The sequence below is a fragment of the Amphiura filiformis genome, chromosome 9 (genome assembly GCF_039555335.1).
Source record: "Amphiura filiformis chromosome 9, Afil_fr2py, whole genome shotgun sequence".
Taxonomy (NCBI): Eukaryota; Metazoa; Echinodermata; class Ophiuroidea; order Amphilepidida; family Amphiuridae; genus Amphiura; species Amphiura filiformis.
The window spans coordinates 53,322,999-53,340,746 of NC_092636.1; the positions used below are offsets into that span (position 1 = coordinate 53,322,999).

Sequence of the window (17,748 nt, forward strand, 5' to 3'; positions counted from 1 at the left end):
CTATCTCCACGGACGCTACGCCAACTCAACGAACTCATGCATATGCAAACGAGCCCAATCCCTATGCTTAATTGGCAGGACGCATGCTCAGCTAATGCTTGTAGCTAATATTCCTCATGCAAGGAGCCCAGGTTGAGTGTGTTGTTGAAAATCATTGCATTAAAAGATACTTCTTTCAATGAAATCGCATATAAAATCAATGGATACACAACCAAAATTCTACAAAAGTCAATCTTTATATTAATAAAGGTACCGATGTGTACGAAAAACTTCAATGGTACAAAATGCCTTTCACATACGAAAATTTCAGTATAGTAACACTCAGCCAATTCAGAATTAATGCAGCGCTGCTGCAAAAATGATTTTTATTTAACTCAAAATTCTGGACTTGCTATTTGATCACAGTAATTAGTGATCCAACAATTTATCCCCAATCAGAGATTCACACTGTACTGCTTTTGAATTGGTTTGAAGTGTAGCCTATGTAGCAGGTGGCCTATTTACTGGTCAGATGATAATGATGATAATGACTTAAAGTGCTATTGCACTGATAACATGAGTAGATAATCATGTTTGTACTAACTAAATCATCCTTGCTCAAATCTAACACACGCAACATGTGATTGATATCTTGTTAACTAAAACATATCATGTCTTAGCTAAAATTTGTTCAGATTATATAAGGCGAAAAAAATAAGACTCATAACACTATTGATATAGAATGGGCGCAATGCTTGTAAGAAACGCTAGGCATAATCAATCCATGTCATCAACTGTTGCGAGTCTGGTGTCAAAAGTGTCACAAATGTGGACCAAAATAACGTAGAATACAATTTGAGTTCGGTTCCATGGAAATTGATGAGGGTTTGTAGCAAACCCATGCGCCTGATGACACTCTAATTTCGGCTCATTTTGAGCACTGTTCTCTCCATTATTTAAGTATAGTGTGTCTGCATTTATTTTGTATACATTCTCTATGACGACAAAAAAAATTGCTAAAATCATGTAAAATCAGCTGCTTTTTGGCGAAAACTGACTCGGATTTTGATTTTGACTGGGAAGTTTTGGAAAAAAACATTTCAATATGTTTGGAGATTTATGGCAAACACATTTTGAAAATGTTTTGGAAAACTCAAATTTTTGCCAGATTTTTCAAGCTTTCACTGATAAATCAGGGTCATCTCAAACAAGAACTGTCTTTAAAAAAGACAATGCCACAGATGAAGACCGTGTTTCATTATTGCTGGGTAATTGTTTTAGGTACAAAATACATGGAAAATGCCGGTATTTATTGGTAAATACCACCAAGGACATACTAGGAAATACTTGAGAAAACCTAAAAAAGAATGATCCCCTACTTGAAAAGTTTGGCGTCCACCCGTAACCGGGTTTCTTTCCCCTGTAGCCTAATGTGCCCTTTGACACACTTTGAAACCACTTATACATTTGTAACTGCACTTAGCCTGAAGCCAGGGAACACAAGAGTCTGGTCACAACAAATCTGACTCACTCATTTTCCATCTTTGGAAAGCAACGGTTACATAATTTTAGGGAACAAAGTCTAATATATTGAGCTAATATTTGATGATGCTAGTGTTGACCAGTGAGTGACTCCAATCAGGGAAGTGACCCTGCACCAATCCAATCGTATATTTTACTTCATCACAATCTATCTATTTACTTCCATTTCAAAACACATTTTGTTTTTTAAGATTAACATTTTTCCTTTTTTCCTAGAAATACAAAAACAACATCTGCTCTAGAGCATAGATCCTGAAAAATGTGATTAAGCTACAGTTCACTAATCCAGAAATTACTGACTATCAGCCTACTTGACTAATTTTCTGTCATATATTTTTTTAAATAAAATTGATATTTATTAGTATCACTAGTCACTACTATTATAATTTGTATTGATGTTATTGTTATGTTGCATTTAAAAACTAATAATGATTCTGTAGCAGAATGTATCAACTCTTCATAATATATTTTATTGTAATATTGTAATATTCCTATATTTCTATATGTGTACCATGTTTTTATTTTATGTCACATTTGTTTTACATTTATGTATCTATGAAATTAGAAAAAAAAGAGACTCTTCTTTTAATATATCAAATGTTTAGTGACACACGGTGTTATCTGCACTTTTGACGAAATTGAGATTTTTGACATCCTGTCTCAACACTTATCAAATATTGTTTATATCATTTACAGGAAGTGAAATAGACCAAAACATTTTATTTTCATCCAAAAATGTATTCTTACATGTAAGTGGTGTCTTTTGAGAGGTTTGGCCTTACAAGCACAAAAGCATTCCGTCCATGAAACAAATGATCACAAATCTCAATTTGTTTCTTATTTTTGACTGTTTTAGTGGTTCTTTTTTTTGGGGGGAGTGGCATAATACATGTAGAAAATTAAAATTCAAGCGAATGTTATCACAGGAGCAGGTGTCTGTTCACGAGGCCGGGTCACTGGTTGGTACATTCTATGACACATTCGCATACATCACACAAATTTACAATACAATGATGATGTACATTGTATGCTAACTTTATTCAATCAAATTCAGTTAAAATGAATTGATGACTATTTAAGTTGACATTAAAACTACAACTTTTTTGAATTGATGATTAATTATGACTGTACACTGTACTGTACATACCTATAACATATCAAAATAAAATTGAAGACTCAAAAGAAATCTTTTCCCAATATTTAGTACCTGAAGAAATACCCTTTTTTTTTAATTGTGCAAAGTGTGGCTGTTATGATAGAAATAAAAGACTAGTACACTGAAAAAATATAGGGGTGTAAAATGACACTTTTCACGTGTATTTCTTTTCTTGACACACTTAGCTACTGAAAATGACACCATGAAATGCTGAAATTGAGTACCACAAAAGATTGGAGGTGTTATTTGACACCTTTAAAGTGTTTTGATAATAGTACCAAAATGAATTGACACCAGTGTGTTGTTTAATTGACACGCCAGCAGTGTATTCTAGGGTGTCATTTGACACTCCGATTTACTCCAGTAGTAGAACATGTCACTTACACTCCAAGGGAGTATGTCACTACACCCCAAGGGAGTGTGCTTCTACTACATACTCTTCTGCAGTGTCAACACGCCGTGTTACTTGACACCTTTGGAGTGTTAATTTGAGCTTACCACGCTGTGCACATGCGTATTTTGATTTTATAGCACTGATCGTCTGCGCAGCGAAGTGGTTGTGTGAAATCGGGAGTTCCGTCTAAAATGTGAGTATTATCATTAATTTCATGTTTTTGGTATAATAAAAAAAGTGCAATGACAAATATGGATATTATAGATTATACAGTATTCGTATAAATTCATGAAAACGTGTTATAGCATATTTTTAGTCCCCATCAATTGCACGTATACCCAGTAAGCTTATACATGTAATGTTAATGTAGGCATACGACTCTCGAGTCACGGCGGTCCATGTAGCAACAGTAGCATTTAGTCTGTTATTGTCTGATCCCTCTGTTCTTGTCTGATTTTTTTCAGCATCATACAGTTGAGTGCACCTGATATCTACAACCCTACAGGATAGGCCTATCTGGCAATGTGTGATTTCACATATCAACCAACGTGACACTTTTACATGGTCTCTCAACCCTTGGAAGGGGTCATTTTGACACCTTTCAAAATGGGTCTTGAGACGAGACCCTAATGGTGTCAATTTAAAAATGACACATTTAGTTGGTCTCCCAACCCTTGAAAGGCGTCATTTTGACACCTTTCAAAATGGGTCCTGAGACGAGACCCCAAAGGTGTCAATTTCAAATGACACCCTAAAGGTGTTAATCATGACACCACATAAGTGTCAAAATGACACTATTAAGGTGTTAAAGATTACACCACAAAGTTGTCAAAATGACACCATAGCATGCTCATGTGGGGACCCATATGCGACACCTCTTGTGGTGTAAAATGACACCTTTATTTTTTTCAGTATAAAACAATGAATTCTTTTATACAGACAGACCTGTTCAACTCTGGGGTACAATTTAAAGTAATCTACTATCAACCTACAAATTTAATATCACCATGGACAGATTGACTTAGCTACAATGTATTATTATTATATACATAACAATAGACTTTACATGTACCATATTTCTTGAAATATAAATTTTTGCAAAATTTGTCATTTTAGAGTACAAGCAAACTGTCGCAAGCAGCGACATTCAACATCAGTGGCGGCGCCAGGAAAACAAATTTCAGGGGGCAAAATCAATAAATGTTGTGCAAAATTACCGCAAAAAGTGGAATTTTTTGTAATTTTAGGGTTTTTCGAGGGGGCCACTGTTCAACATAAGCAGCAACTGTACAATTCTACATGTATTTCAACGTCAGAGCCTTGTATTCAGCAACGAGAGTCACTGGGTTGCTTTTCAAATTCTATGTCAAATTTGGAGAGAGCGGAAAATCTCTATAGCAAGAGATTTATATATAAATCAACCTTGAATTAATCACTTCCCGACCGTTCCTCAGAGGAGATAAAATAACTATTTTTATAACTAAATTCTGTGTTGATACAAAAATGTGGAAGTTACTAAGTTTGCATATGAATATTTGTTAGATTTCAAACAAAGAATTATATAAAATAAGCAACAAATTCCTTGCGTATCACCAATATGCAATTAAGTATACAATTTGTAAGTGAGCAGGTTCATTAAGTTGTCCTGGAATGCAATGCAAAGTTAACCCTTCCAGCTACCCCCCTTCCCACTTGCTACCAGTTCATCACCACCCCCCCCCCCCCCACACACACACACCTACCCTTGCACATCAGTGTGAACTTGCAATAAGCAGGCCTGTATATTGGAATTATTTGAGGGTGCAAAACTTTCATAATGTGGACCTTTTCACGAAAAATATTCACTTGTTCATTTTAAGCCACAATAATGTTATGTAAACCCTAATGGCCATTTTGGCCATTTAACATGGAGTTCTATGAGGGGGTTAATGTTGTGTTAAGACTTTGAGGATGAAAATTATGCTCTGTCCCCCCGCCACTAAAATCCTGGCTACACCACTGGCTATATTTAAACCAAGGTCATAGGTTAACCTCGGCACTCGAGAATCGCAAAATTTACGGTGCAGTAGCACTCGAGGACCACTTGAGGATCACTCAGGGATATTGCAAAATCCCGTAAATTTCTTGGGGATACATGTATATTAATTTTGTGGATGTCCGTTTGGGGACAAACTTAGGGATTGGAATCCTCAAGATGGTTAACATGGCAGATTCCCCAAGTTTTTGCTTGAGAACCGCATTGAAAGCAAAAAGACCTGTGTGTGGTCATGCTTAATATGACTTTTATGGAAGCTATATGTGACGTGCCATGCCAAAAACAGACACTTTTGGGCAGGTTATTAATTTTGAGGTTTTTACATTATCTTAAATATAGAGATATTTTGCTCCACAATGCCGTTTTCCCCAATGAAATGGGACATTCCTATAAGCTAAGATATTGAGTCCGTAAGTTATGGTATTATAAAATCAGAAATTGAGATATCGGCCTTTGAAAATATTATTGACAATGTTGAGAGTAGGAATTACCTTGAAAAATGTCTCAAAGAATACAAGATGTCAGTTATATTCCAGTCTGAAACTATCAGACAATAACATCACAAATTCGCAACCCCAAATTGTGAAAAAAATCACCCCCAAGCAGATTTTTGGCTATTTCTCCATTTACGATCCTGCCCAAAAGTGTCTGCTTTCGATATACTACGTCAAATATACCGTTTCATTGGGACTCTCTCTCATACTTTTCCTAACCCTTTTCAATCATGACTACACCTTGATCCTGTATATAGGGTTCCTACACAATGGGCTGATTACACAATGTCCACAGATTCTAAGAACTGAATCACATCTCCCCATGACACAGAAAACATGACATGACAAATGAAAGTCATCCTGCATCCATAGAGACATCACACAGGGGAGAATCAGGTCTCATAATTAGTACAAATTGTGGTGGAATGACAAGCATGTAGCATCATCCTATCTCTCACTGTCCCTATCTGACCTCTACACATTTCACAATATTATTTGGTGACTACAGATCAATGGTGCAAAGCGGGAGTACATTCTTTTGTTCAGTGGTGAAACTTACAAACTGCAAGAATTAAATCCAAGTTTAATCTAGGCCAGACTCAAATAATTCAAATTGGTTATGGTTTATATTTTAGTTTTGTTTTGCTTTTTCCAGTGGAAACATGCACAAATGATTTTATGCTCCTATAGCCCCCTCAACAGTTATTGCAACAAATTTGTTTTTCACTTTGTTTGTTTGTTTGCGTAGCCCTGTTAGTGTTTGTAATTGTATACAAATAAAAAATGAGTGTGTTTATAGTGAGCCAGATTATCTGGTATTTAGCATTTAGCGTATAAAGTACTGTGTAATCAATTTGTTACTGCAGTATAATCTTTCCGTATCCAGCCACTATAAACACTATCATGCCTCCAGATCAAGCCATGCAGTCTATAAGTTTAGCCAGCAAAAGGCAAATAAATACCATTTCCCAAAATAGTAATTTCCAATCATATTTCTCTACACTCAGTTACAGATATGCATGGTTCATCTCAGGTTATGCAACAATGTTAAGGAGGATCCTATGAATGGTGCACTATAATGACATGCTCTGCTTGCCATTAGTTCAATGACCAGATTTCCCATTCAGTGAGGCAAACCAATATCAACTAGACTATGTCCCCCTCAAATATGTCACTTGATATGGATCATCTTTGCTGCCTGGCTGGCTGGCAAATATATTATGCCAAATATGATCATAATACCAAATTTTATTGCAGTTGTGTATGTATGTACCTGCACTGTTTGCTTTGAAGTGTGATTTTTTAACATTTTTGTCCATTCACAATACGATACGCCTTCAGTGGTTGCTGGGATGAGGCCAATATACCCAAAGCATCATGGGAAAAGTCAACATCCAAAGCATGTGTAACAGTGTAACGTTTTTATCCGACAACAATGGCTAATCGACTGATACCTAATTCAGTTTAACCCACTCATTTGCATGTAAAACTTGCCCTATTTGCCAGGTAAATATATTTTTTTTAGTTTTCTCAAAATCACTTTCCATGGACTTGGGTGGGTTTTGTATTCATGTACGGTATTCAATTGTCAAAAGTCCCAGGAAATCTTCATAAGTCACCCAATTAGACTACCAAATCACAGGTTAGGCAACCATGATTGCAGAAAATAGGCTCACCATGCACAGGGAGAATATAGCTTGACTCCCGGGCTTGACTAAAACAACTTGGGTTCATTATAGGGATTAAAAATTGACCAAATTCAATGCTTCATTATTGATTATTCTCCTCTGCACATGTATGGACTTATTTAAAGCCTGATCAATATAGTTCAGCCCTGCACTAATTTATCACTAACCTTTTAACTTAAGAGTTCACCCCCTGCATGGTTTTATATTGGCTGAATTCACCTGACTGCTTTCTACTATTGCTATCCACCGTGAATAAGACATACAAACATCATAATTGTTCATACAATACATGTAACATGGACCTATGCCTACAGATTTTGTATTAAAACCTACATCCCCCGCACCAAAGTCTACAGATTTGTGTGAAAAATACCCAGTTAAGAGGAGCATACCCATATACCTGTACTTTAACTTGGAAGCATCCCCCCCCCCCTCTGTAAAAATCTTTTCATTGGCCCATTTACAAGAAACAAGTACTGGCAATCCACCTCTGAGACGAATATAGTAATACCTATTGACTTTCAGACATGGTCATGGGCATCAATGGGGGGGGGGGGGGATGTGGCCATATGACCATATTCAAAATGGCAATATTTTTGTTCTTTTCAGCCACTTTTTGACAATTCAGGCCGAAAGTCCCCCGCCCCACACACACACATTTCAAGCCGGATTGGTGATTATGGTAATGGCCACAATGAAATTTTCATTGGCGTATTTATTTTGCTAAGCAATTTCAGTCATTCAAAATCTTTGATTTAAATAAATACAATAATAGGAAACACTAAATGATAAATACTATAAATGAAGATCAAAAGTACATGTAGTTGCAACACAAATGTTGCTGACAACATCACATTCTGTCCCAACACTAAAACAATTTTCGAGGGGAAAAAAAGCAAAATGACCTTTACATGCAGATGATGAAATAACCCTACCATTCAACTTTCAAGCAAACAAGTAACATACATCGATAAAATGTGCTTTAATTAAACATACCCATGTCAGTAATTTGCTAACATTTTCCAAGAATACTTTGTCACAAACTTTTCTTATTTCAAAATTATAGATTACATTAAATTTGATGTGACACCAATTTTGATGAAAACACAATCAGGCCATCAAGATAAATTGATTATAGATTATAATCCCAGTCACTTTAAAGTCCCTAAATCCATATCAATACCATTGTAACATTTTTCCATTCCAAATGTCATGTATTATTTAAAGACATCTATATTTAATCCCTATCAGATATCAAGTTGATATAATCCATTCCAATCTGACTTATTCTATTTATATCAAATGTTCTACAGAACAATGCACGGAAAGAATACATTGCTGATTGCACAATGATGAAATGGGGTATCATGTTTAGTTAATACTTCAAATCATTTCTTTATATTGTCTGACTTAAGGGGTACTACACCCTGGCCAATTTTGTGCCTATTTTTGCATTTTTCTCAAAAATTATAGCACATTGGTGACAAGTAAGATATGTATATTATAGGGCAAGGACTACAACTACTGCACTGAAAATTCAGCAACTCAAGGCAAGTAGTTATTGATTTATTGATCAAATATTGGTTTTCCCTCATTTTTGACTGTAACCCCACAACTGCTGTCTGTGTTGAAATAAAATTTCCAGTGCAGTAGTTGTAGACCTTGCCCCTATAAATATACATATCTTACTTGGCACAAATGCGCTATAATGTTTGAGAAAAATGCAAAAATAGGCACAAAATGGGTTAGGGGTGTAGTACCCCCTTAATGCAAATAACATTAACCATGCCTGACATGCTCATAACAGCATCAACAGTCACATATCTATGCTATGCGACAATTAATGCACACGTTCCAAAACAGGTTATATATACGTATGAGGTTACATGAGGCCCTCATGATCCAGGGATGTCAACTGGTGAGTTCTTCTTCTTGCAAGAACAAATTTGTGTTCACTTTTCCCAACTACATGTACTGGCTTAAAGCACAGATGCTTGAATTGAAGAAAGGATAGGCCTACCTATGGTAAACTACCCATTCCCCCTCCCCTATTCAGTAAACCTTGGTGTAGTGCCGAAAATGTATTTGGGGGATATGTTCGCATAGGGGGGGAGGTGAGGTGGTGTAGTGTTGGGGCGTGTGTCTATGCCTATGTGCTTGAGGTGTCTTCTTACAAATTAATGCATATATTTACAAATGAATGCATAAATTAGGAGGAAGAAACAAAGAGAAACACATTAATTAAGCCTGGGGAGAGGGTAGGCAGCTGTTCCCTATGTAAAACACCTTTCCCCCCTGAAGGAAATCTATATAGCAAAAATGGACCAAATAAGTAGCAAGGGCAAGCATATTAAAGCAATAATGTGCGATTTCAATAAATAATAAATTCTTATATAAAATTTGTTTTCAACAAAATGTTAGATATCCGGCTCCGGATTTATAATTTTACTTTAATTAAAACCCTTCAGGCAGGCTTAATCTTTCAAATGATATTCCATTGGGCATTACAATCATGCAAAAAGTAAAAAATTCAAGAAAAATTGAGGGCATCGCTGTGGAGCTTTAATTATGGTTTTAATTTCCCTGTGTGTTTCTTATGATCCTCACGGTGTGGGGGTGGAAATATTGTAGTGTTGAAACTGACAGTTTCACACTCATGATACAGAGTTGGAATTGGTAATTATAGTGCAAAACTGTTCATTTTGTTATACCATAGTTTCATATCCTTTCAGATAATTATTTCAAACATACAGAAACAATTGTCTCAAAAAACACAGGTGCAACTATGAGAAATCATATTAGACATAAATGTAATCACATGTTTTTGCTTTGTTTTTAGTTTTGAAAGCAAAACAAAAATGGTTGCACACAACAAGTTTAGTTTTTATTGACCAAATCAAAGCCAGGATTCCCAACCTGTTTTTGACCCATTAAAAGTCAGACTAATTGAGTCACATGTCCCTCCTTAATATCCCTAAGGGTGGGGTGGGGGAACACTGCCATTGTGTATGTGCCATGGTGATGACCCCCTTTTTCTCCTTCCATGTCCTCGCCAGACACCTGTTTTCAGCTAATTTCAGATCTTATTCCCTCTATTTCGCACCTTTTCCAAAAACTATATGGCTGACTTTTTTTTTGTGGTGCGAACGAATAAAGTCTAATTTTGAAAAGCTACATGTGATATGCATACCTACATTGAGCCACCATAGCCCCCCCGACTGCAAATGGGGTCACTGCCAGCAGCTACCTACTGATTGGGAACCCTAGTCTTAATTAAAGATAAACTCACCTGTTGCCTCCGTCTCCGTCTTGATGTCGGTGACAAATCCGAGTCTTTCTTAGCGGCAGCCCGTGGTAAAGTAGCACAAGTCTGATTTCCAGGGAGTCCTTTGGATCGGGTTGGTGAAATAAGTGCATCCGTAGTCTGCGAGCGGTGCGGAGGTTGGAGATTAGTAAGTTCGGGGGATGATCCAGAGTGAGTGAGTGTTTGGGACTGTTGCAGAACAGGACGGAGCAGGTGTCCCTTTTCAGGAGTTGGTATAATGGGTTTTTTCCTTACTGCACTTTTGCGCTCTGGTGGATGCGAAGTAGGTCCTATACTGTGCGAGCGTTCAGGTTTACGTATTGATGGTTTTGAAGGCACCGAAGGAGATGTTTTGTTCAGAGCTTGTTCAGATAAACTTCCTTGTCTGCGTAATTTCTCTGCACTCTTGAAGAGTTCCTGCTCAAGAGCGTTGTTTGCTCCACCACGACTCACGTTTTTTAATCGGGCGGCTTTCTTGCTAAACCTTCAGAAGGTAAGTTAGATGCATCAATTTCAAGAGTAACTGCTCCCTGGTTGCTGGCTGAGATGTCCTTATCAGAACCTGATGGAGAGCCTCCACTTTGCCCGGGAGAACTATATCGTGCAACTTCTTGTATTTCAGTAAGCTGATCCTGCCTGTTGGACACAGTCGGTTCACTATTCGCTACCTGGATGCCTTGAGTATATTCCATGAGTTCATTAGGTGATTTATCACCGTTTGGCCACGTCAACGACTTCTTTTTCAGCGACTTCCCATTTTTCTCACTTGTGTCCAGATTATTATTGATTACACCACCAGGTTCATTTGTGACATCGTCGTAAACATTCATGTACATCTGATCGGCAGTTGTATCGCTTATTGATGTAGCGACACTTGATATGGATAGTGTGCTTTCTGTGCTCACACCACTTGATCCCAAGTTAGACGAGAGATTTGATTTGCTCTCATTCAAAGTACTATTAAATAGCTGGGAATCGAGAGATCCACCTTCCATATCCGTCACCGATCTCTTACGCTCTTGAGTTGGGTCACTTCGCGACCTTCCATTGGTTTCTCCATTGCTTCCGCTTCCATCCAACGAGGATTGTCCAGTAGTGGCATACTTTTTCCGTCTGCGATTACTGGGAGCAATAGGTGCATCAACTTTTTCACTCTTTAGTTCTATGTATGTGGCACCGGATCCAGTGAGTTTATGAGTAACTTGCTTTCCACCTATTGTTATTTCTGTAATCCTTTGTTTTGTGTTCAACGGCTTCAAATTTGCTTTAAGAGTAAATTTTGCATTCGCTTCACGTTCTAGTTCCTCTTTTTATTTTTAGGAGTATTTCAGGGACCTCTGGAACAAATTTTCCAGCTTTTCTTGTCCTTCTAGGAGTCAATTCAGCGTTAGGCCATTCATGGGCTTCGCTTAAAACACATCCTTCATCATCACCCAGTTCACTTGGTTCTGGAGACATCGGCGGAGTAATTTGAACTTCAGCATAGTTATTAAACGATCTTCCACGCATTTTTGCAGTTAAATCTTGCAAATTTCTCACTGGGGAAGCTGGTGCACTCATCGGTGCACTTAAATCCATGGTGATAGGCAATCTGGTTTCAGATGAAGATCTTTTAGTAAAAGTCCTAGTTTCGGTTTGTCTCAGTCCTTCTAAAGTTGGTCTGCCCAAGCGCAGGTTACTAAAATCCACGCGAATCGACATCTTGGCACAGTCCGTTTCAGTGAACACTGAATTACTTGGGGAGGTTTGACCTCTGTCAGCCATATCATTTGATCTTTCCGACTCGGATATATCTCCCAAAGTTTCTTCTTCAAACACTGCTTTCAAACTTTGACCTGGATAAGGGAAATCCTTGCGATACAGCGTAGGGCTTGTCAGTTCATAGTCCGCTCCTGGTGAAAGTGATTTTGGCTGGCTAGTGGATCTACGCATAGCTTCATTAAATTCCTTTTCCAAGGCATGGAGATCCTTCGGTTCTATAGCTCCAGTGCTCGACACACTTGATCTTCGACTTGTAGAGCGTGAACTTATTGGACTAAGATCCTCAAACGACTGCAAGTTTTTCCTTGATACTTTTGCCAATCTGGAAACAGCCAATGGTTTAAAAGGTCTACCTAGTGACAAACTTCCGGACAGCGGAGGGCTAGCAGACTGGGAGCGTGCTTTGGATTTTCTCTCCTGAGAGTCACCCTCATTATTATGAGTCACTGTACTTGGTGTTTTATCCTCAGCATTTTGCCGTTTTGCACGAGTTTTTTCGATGGAATTTCTCAAATCAAGCGTAGGGCATGTGTTCGATCGTTGCAATCTGGCTTCTGCTCTTGCCCTTGCTTGCAGCGCTAACGTTTGCGGTGGTTCTGCACAGTTATTATGTGATATTCCTTCTGTAGTGTTATCGCATTGAACTTGATTAGTCACTGCTTGCTGGGTAATTGGTGAATTAATAGAACCCTTTACATGCAAGTCCTGTGTGTTCCTATCACTCAAATGGCTTAGTTCCTGTGTTGGTGAATTACCCTTCCCGGGTACAAGAACTTGTTTCCTATCTCGTTGCTGTGGTGACCTGTCACCATGAGAACCAAAACTTCCGCTATTGTTGTTGACATTTTTGTCCCAGTGTGATTCCAACGGTGTTACAGTATCATTCACTTGTACAGCTAGATTGTGCTGCTGTCCCGTGTCGTTGTATTTCAACTGGGCCTCACGTCTGTCCCGTGATGATGATGATGAACTATGTAAAACATCTACACTTGGTTTGATATGTTGTTTTGCATGTGTCTTATTGGATGATGTTAATGCATTCTGTTCAGGTTCAAGTGATGATGATTTCTTTCCACTTAACTCGGCTGCAGTCGTCTTCCCGTCAGTCGTAATCATTCTATCTCCAGCTGGTGTTGCCGGGGGCTCCGATTTATCATCTGCATCTTCCTCCTCCTCCTCCTCCTGAGCAGCATCGTTGGATAAACTCCATCCGAGTTCACGAGCAAGAAGATAACTACGACTTGCATTAATTCTTGAAGCAGCCGTCGCCGTATGCGGCGGACTTTCGCATTCCTGTCGTTGATTTATAAGCAAAGTATTTTTATTATCCCGTGGATCAGCTGTTTTGCGGTGCGGAAAATCCAAATCCACGACGTGATCGTACGCAGAATGAAGATGTTGGTGTCCACCATATTGTGCTCTTTGAGCCATCATTGAGTCATGAGAAAACTTACGTCGCAATTCCGAGTGAATAGCACTGATTTGTTTATTTTCCGACACAATGCTGTTCGTTTCCTTGAATGCACACTCAATAGCGGCGGCCTCTTGAGCATGAGCACGGACAAATCCGTTGATTTACCTAAGGATTTCTGAAAACACGAATCGGCCAACTCCCATGATTTGCTGTTGTGATTGCATTTGCAACCCACAACGTGGTATTGGGGTCCGCATACCCATCCATCATCCCAGTAATCCGGGTTTATTTTCCAACTACTTGGTCCTTTTACTAATCGTGGGTCCTCCACACGACCTAAATCCACACTTGAACTGCGGTATCTTGTGTATCTTCCCAATGGTCCAGAGCCAGACGACCAGAGCAACACCCCAGATTTACCTTGATTCGACGTTAGCACTGTCTGTTCACATGCCCTTGGCCTGTGCGTGTCATTACTATTCCCCGTCCACGCCTCGCTAGTTTGCAAACTTGGCCCACTACCTCCCGCTGCCTTTGGTAACTTGAGCAGCGATTGCTGAAAGCAGCCAGATTTTTCTATCTCGGTAGTGAACTTAGGTAAAGAAGCAACAATAGGTCCTGAGGAGTTCTCTTGTCTTTTGCTTTGGTCCGAGTCGGTTTCTTCAGTTGGTAACGGCACGAATGGATCAGCTGATACCTTTAGGTTATCACAGAGTTCAGACGAGTTAGCCACATTTTCATTAATATGTAAGCGGCCGCTTTGGCTGAAATGATTTTGGTCATAGCTTCGCACCGTGCTATCACTAGCAGCTATTTCAGTCATCTGTACAGCTTTTGGCACAAGGCTGTAGAGTTCACCACCACACGCAAACTTTTGCCTATTCCACTAATCACGTTGGAATTTGTTGCCTCCTATATTCCTCCTCCCACTTTTCACCGGACACTTCAAATCACACTTCAAATACACACACATTAAACAAGCTAGCAGTCGACTCCAATTGAATATATATTGCCGATTCGACGAGTAAACATCAGTTCCATAAATCACACGCACGCGTCGAGTTTATAACTTTATTCCTTTATTATAACTAATAAACAGAAATGATGATTTGCAGGTGATGAGTAAATTGACTTTTCTAAAAACCGTTCCGTATACAATCGGGTTCTGTTTACTAGTGAGATGTAGAGATAGTTGTATACACTCGTCTCTGCTTCCACATGTTCCAGGGTAGTCCATAAGAGAGCGGAGATTTATCGATGCTTCTTTTTTACACCTCAGCCCGATCTCTTATTTTAATATCCTCAGTGTTTTGCTTTCACCGGTTGGTCAATTTAATAACTCAAATTACCAACGTCAAACATCCGGAATCATTCGGCACGACATCACACACAAAATATAAATATTATATTTGTCTCGTCATGAAGAGTATAGGCAATCAATTCAAGTTGTAAGTAGTGGAGCTGCAAAAATAAATCGAGCAATTAGACTGCAATACATATTATTTCCAATATGAAAAACACCAAGTCCTTGGAGCTGCAGCTGAGGCATGAAAGTTACCCATGTGCAACTTGCACCAGTGAAAGTGTGTGTGCATTATAATAAAGCATGGAGAATAATAAACCCTCTCAGATATTTTACTGTTTTAAAAGTTAACACTATGCGGGCGATATAGTTATAACCCTGGTCAAAATGTCACGTCAAATATAACACGGCGACAAGAGGTGATGAAAACCACGTTGTTTATTATGATGACGGAAAGCAGTCGATTTTACATCTCGGTAAAAAAAAGCGTTGAGCAATTCCCGAAAGTGAACACGGGGCCGGCGATATATACACCAAACACTCACGACTCACTCAGCTGATATTGTTGTGTTGATAAAAATCAATTCCATTTTCTTCACATCCACGGTACAAGTGTCATCACCTATACAGATATGTCGTGTCGCATGTATTGTCATGCAAATGATCCTTTTTTGAGTCAAGAAATGACCGGTATGTTTATAGAACGAATGGTCCAGTAAGCACCATCAGATTATACAAACTAATGCGATTATAAGCGACAAAAAGTAATAAATATCCGGTAACTAATATAATGAGGTCCGTTATATATATTTCACTCGATTCAACAACTGGCTGTATACAACTTACAAGGTCGATGTATTTTATATGTCTTCTTCTTTGTAAACTATACCAAAGTCTACAATTACAGCTTTTAAAGACGCACACCTATATGCAAATTTTGCCAAGGTATATGTTTACAGAAACTGATAAGGGTCGTATGATTAACTCCTTTAATTCCAAATACCTCAACAAATGAGCGGCCCGACAAATGAGGAACTGAAATACTTGCTCAAGCTGTTTCCTGATGCTTGTTTTGTGTGGGTTTCAAACAGTAGCGTAGCCAGGGGGGCAGAGTGAAAAAAAAAAAAAAAAATGAAAGAAAAAGTGCCCCTCTGACAAAAAATAAAAGAGAAAATCAGGAGGGCAAAGGAAAAGAAAAGGGCAAGGAGCCCTTTTCTAGCAAAATTCAGGGCCAAAATAGTGTAAAATACAAAATTTTTCCACATTGTAACAATAAAGCCCTTTTTTAGGGAGACAATTGGCGAAAATAGTGTAAAATACCATTTTTTACGCGCTACGCGCGCACATCATCCCAATAAGGCTCTTTTCGGGAAGCTCGAAGACATGTATACAGTCTCTATATGTATTGTATGATGCAACTGCAATTTTTTCGTCTGTGCCCCAAAAATGTTATTTTGCCCCCCCGACCAAGAAGAAAAGCTGGCTACGCCCCTGGTTTCAAATGGTATTGTATTGATTTGGCTACACTAAGAACACGGGTAAATCCTATTTCATGTATTTGGATACGATAAATTACTATAAGGCCTACACCAATGAAATTGTATTTTTTATTTTGTGTGATGTTACAATGTAGCCTATTTAGGCTTATTCGCGAAGGTATTATTTTCTGGGATATGTTGGGGTGCGTGCGTTTATCATTATCATAATTAACATAGGCCTACGGCACCAAAAGAGCCTAATTAACGGGAGATTTATACAAAAGATCAAAGAGCTCGATTTTTGTCCCGCATTAGACTAAAACATGCTCAATGGTTATTTTAGGCATAGACTAGGCCTGGGTCGAGTGACAAAAAACTCGCCCGGGTGGCAAATCGAAACACGTGTAGTATATAGGCCTACATGTCATTATAACTGCAAATAAATAATAAATGTAACAAATGACATTGAATTGATTTTCTAGCAAATCTCATTCAGTTGTTAAACTTCAAATGGATTTTGTACACTGTAATTGATCTTAGTACTATAGTATTTTCTGTGCAAAATCATTGTCATCGCCTATACAGCTGGATGGGGTCTCACTTTTAAGGAGGTACGAACTGGAAACCATGGAACATGAAGAAGAAATTAAGAAACGGGAGAAATGACATCACTTTAATATTGTCCCTGCCCTGGTTTGTAAACTAAAAGAGAAGAGGCCTTGCATTTCAGATGAGGGCGCTAGAGCGGGTTAGCCCTGGTTTCAGCAGATTTCAGCCTGCCATGGTTTCTAAACTTAATTATTTCTCTTTTGAGGACACGGTGAAAGTCACTTCACTTTATTTCACACGGTTTTCTCAAGGCATAATTATATATTTCCGGGAAGTGAGGAAAGCGTGGATGATCCATGCATAAGAACTACGCACCCTAACCCACGTTGCCTTGAGGCAAGTGAGGCAACTGCTCCATAAAGCTGCTATCATCAGTAGATAGTAGGCCTATATGTTGCTCAGTAGACATTAGCGCCAATCCGACTTCAAGTATGTGTGGGTGTGTGGGGGTGGGGGGGGGGGAGAAAATCGGCCTGAATTGTCAAAAAGTGGCTGAAAAGAGCAAAAATGGGTCATATTGCCCCCCCACCACCACGGATTGACGCCATCAGTGAGATACTAGATGACAATGTAACTTATGTAAGTACGGTC

At 38.6% G+C, this 17,748-nt stretch overlaps 2 protein-coding genes across 2 annotated transcripts in view; both read right to left on the reverse strand.

Moving 5' to 3' along the window:
* The window catches only part of LOC140161159 (rho guanine nucleotide exchange factor 17-like), a 222,817-nt gene extending 212,123 nt beyond the window's left edge, over window positions 1-10,694 (reverse strand). The window contains exon 1 of the mRNA XM_072184592.1: window positions 10,578-10,694. The gene's annotated coding sequence lies outside the window, so the exon portion shown is untranslated. The remainder of the gene's footprint in view (window positions 1-10,577) is intronic.
* A 1,066-nt stretch (window positions 10,695-11,760) lies between these two features.
* Window positions 11,761-15,340, reverse strand: LOC140161160 (uncharacterized). The gene has a single exon (XM_072184593.1). It carries the CDS (start codon window positions 13,785-13,787, stop codon window positions 11,883-11,885), a length of 1,905 nt encoding a protein of 634 aa, XP_072040694.1. The 5' UTR covers window positions 13,788-15,340; the 3' UTR covers window positions 11,761-11,882.
* Window positions 15,341-17,748: the final 2,408 nt, after the last annotated feature.

Excerpts from the sequence above, each read along its gene's own strand:
- LOC140161160 (XM_072184593.1), bottom strand. The coding sequence starts at position 13,787 with ATGATGGCTCAAAGAGCACAATATGGTGGACACCAACATCTTCATTCT.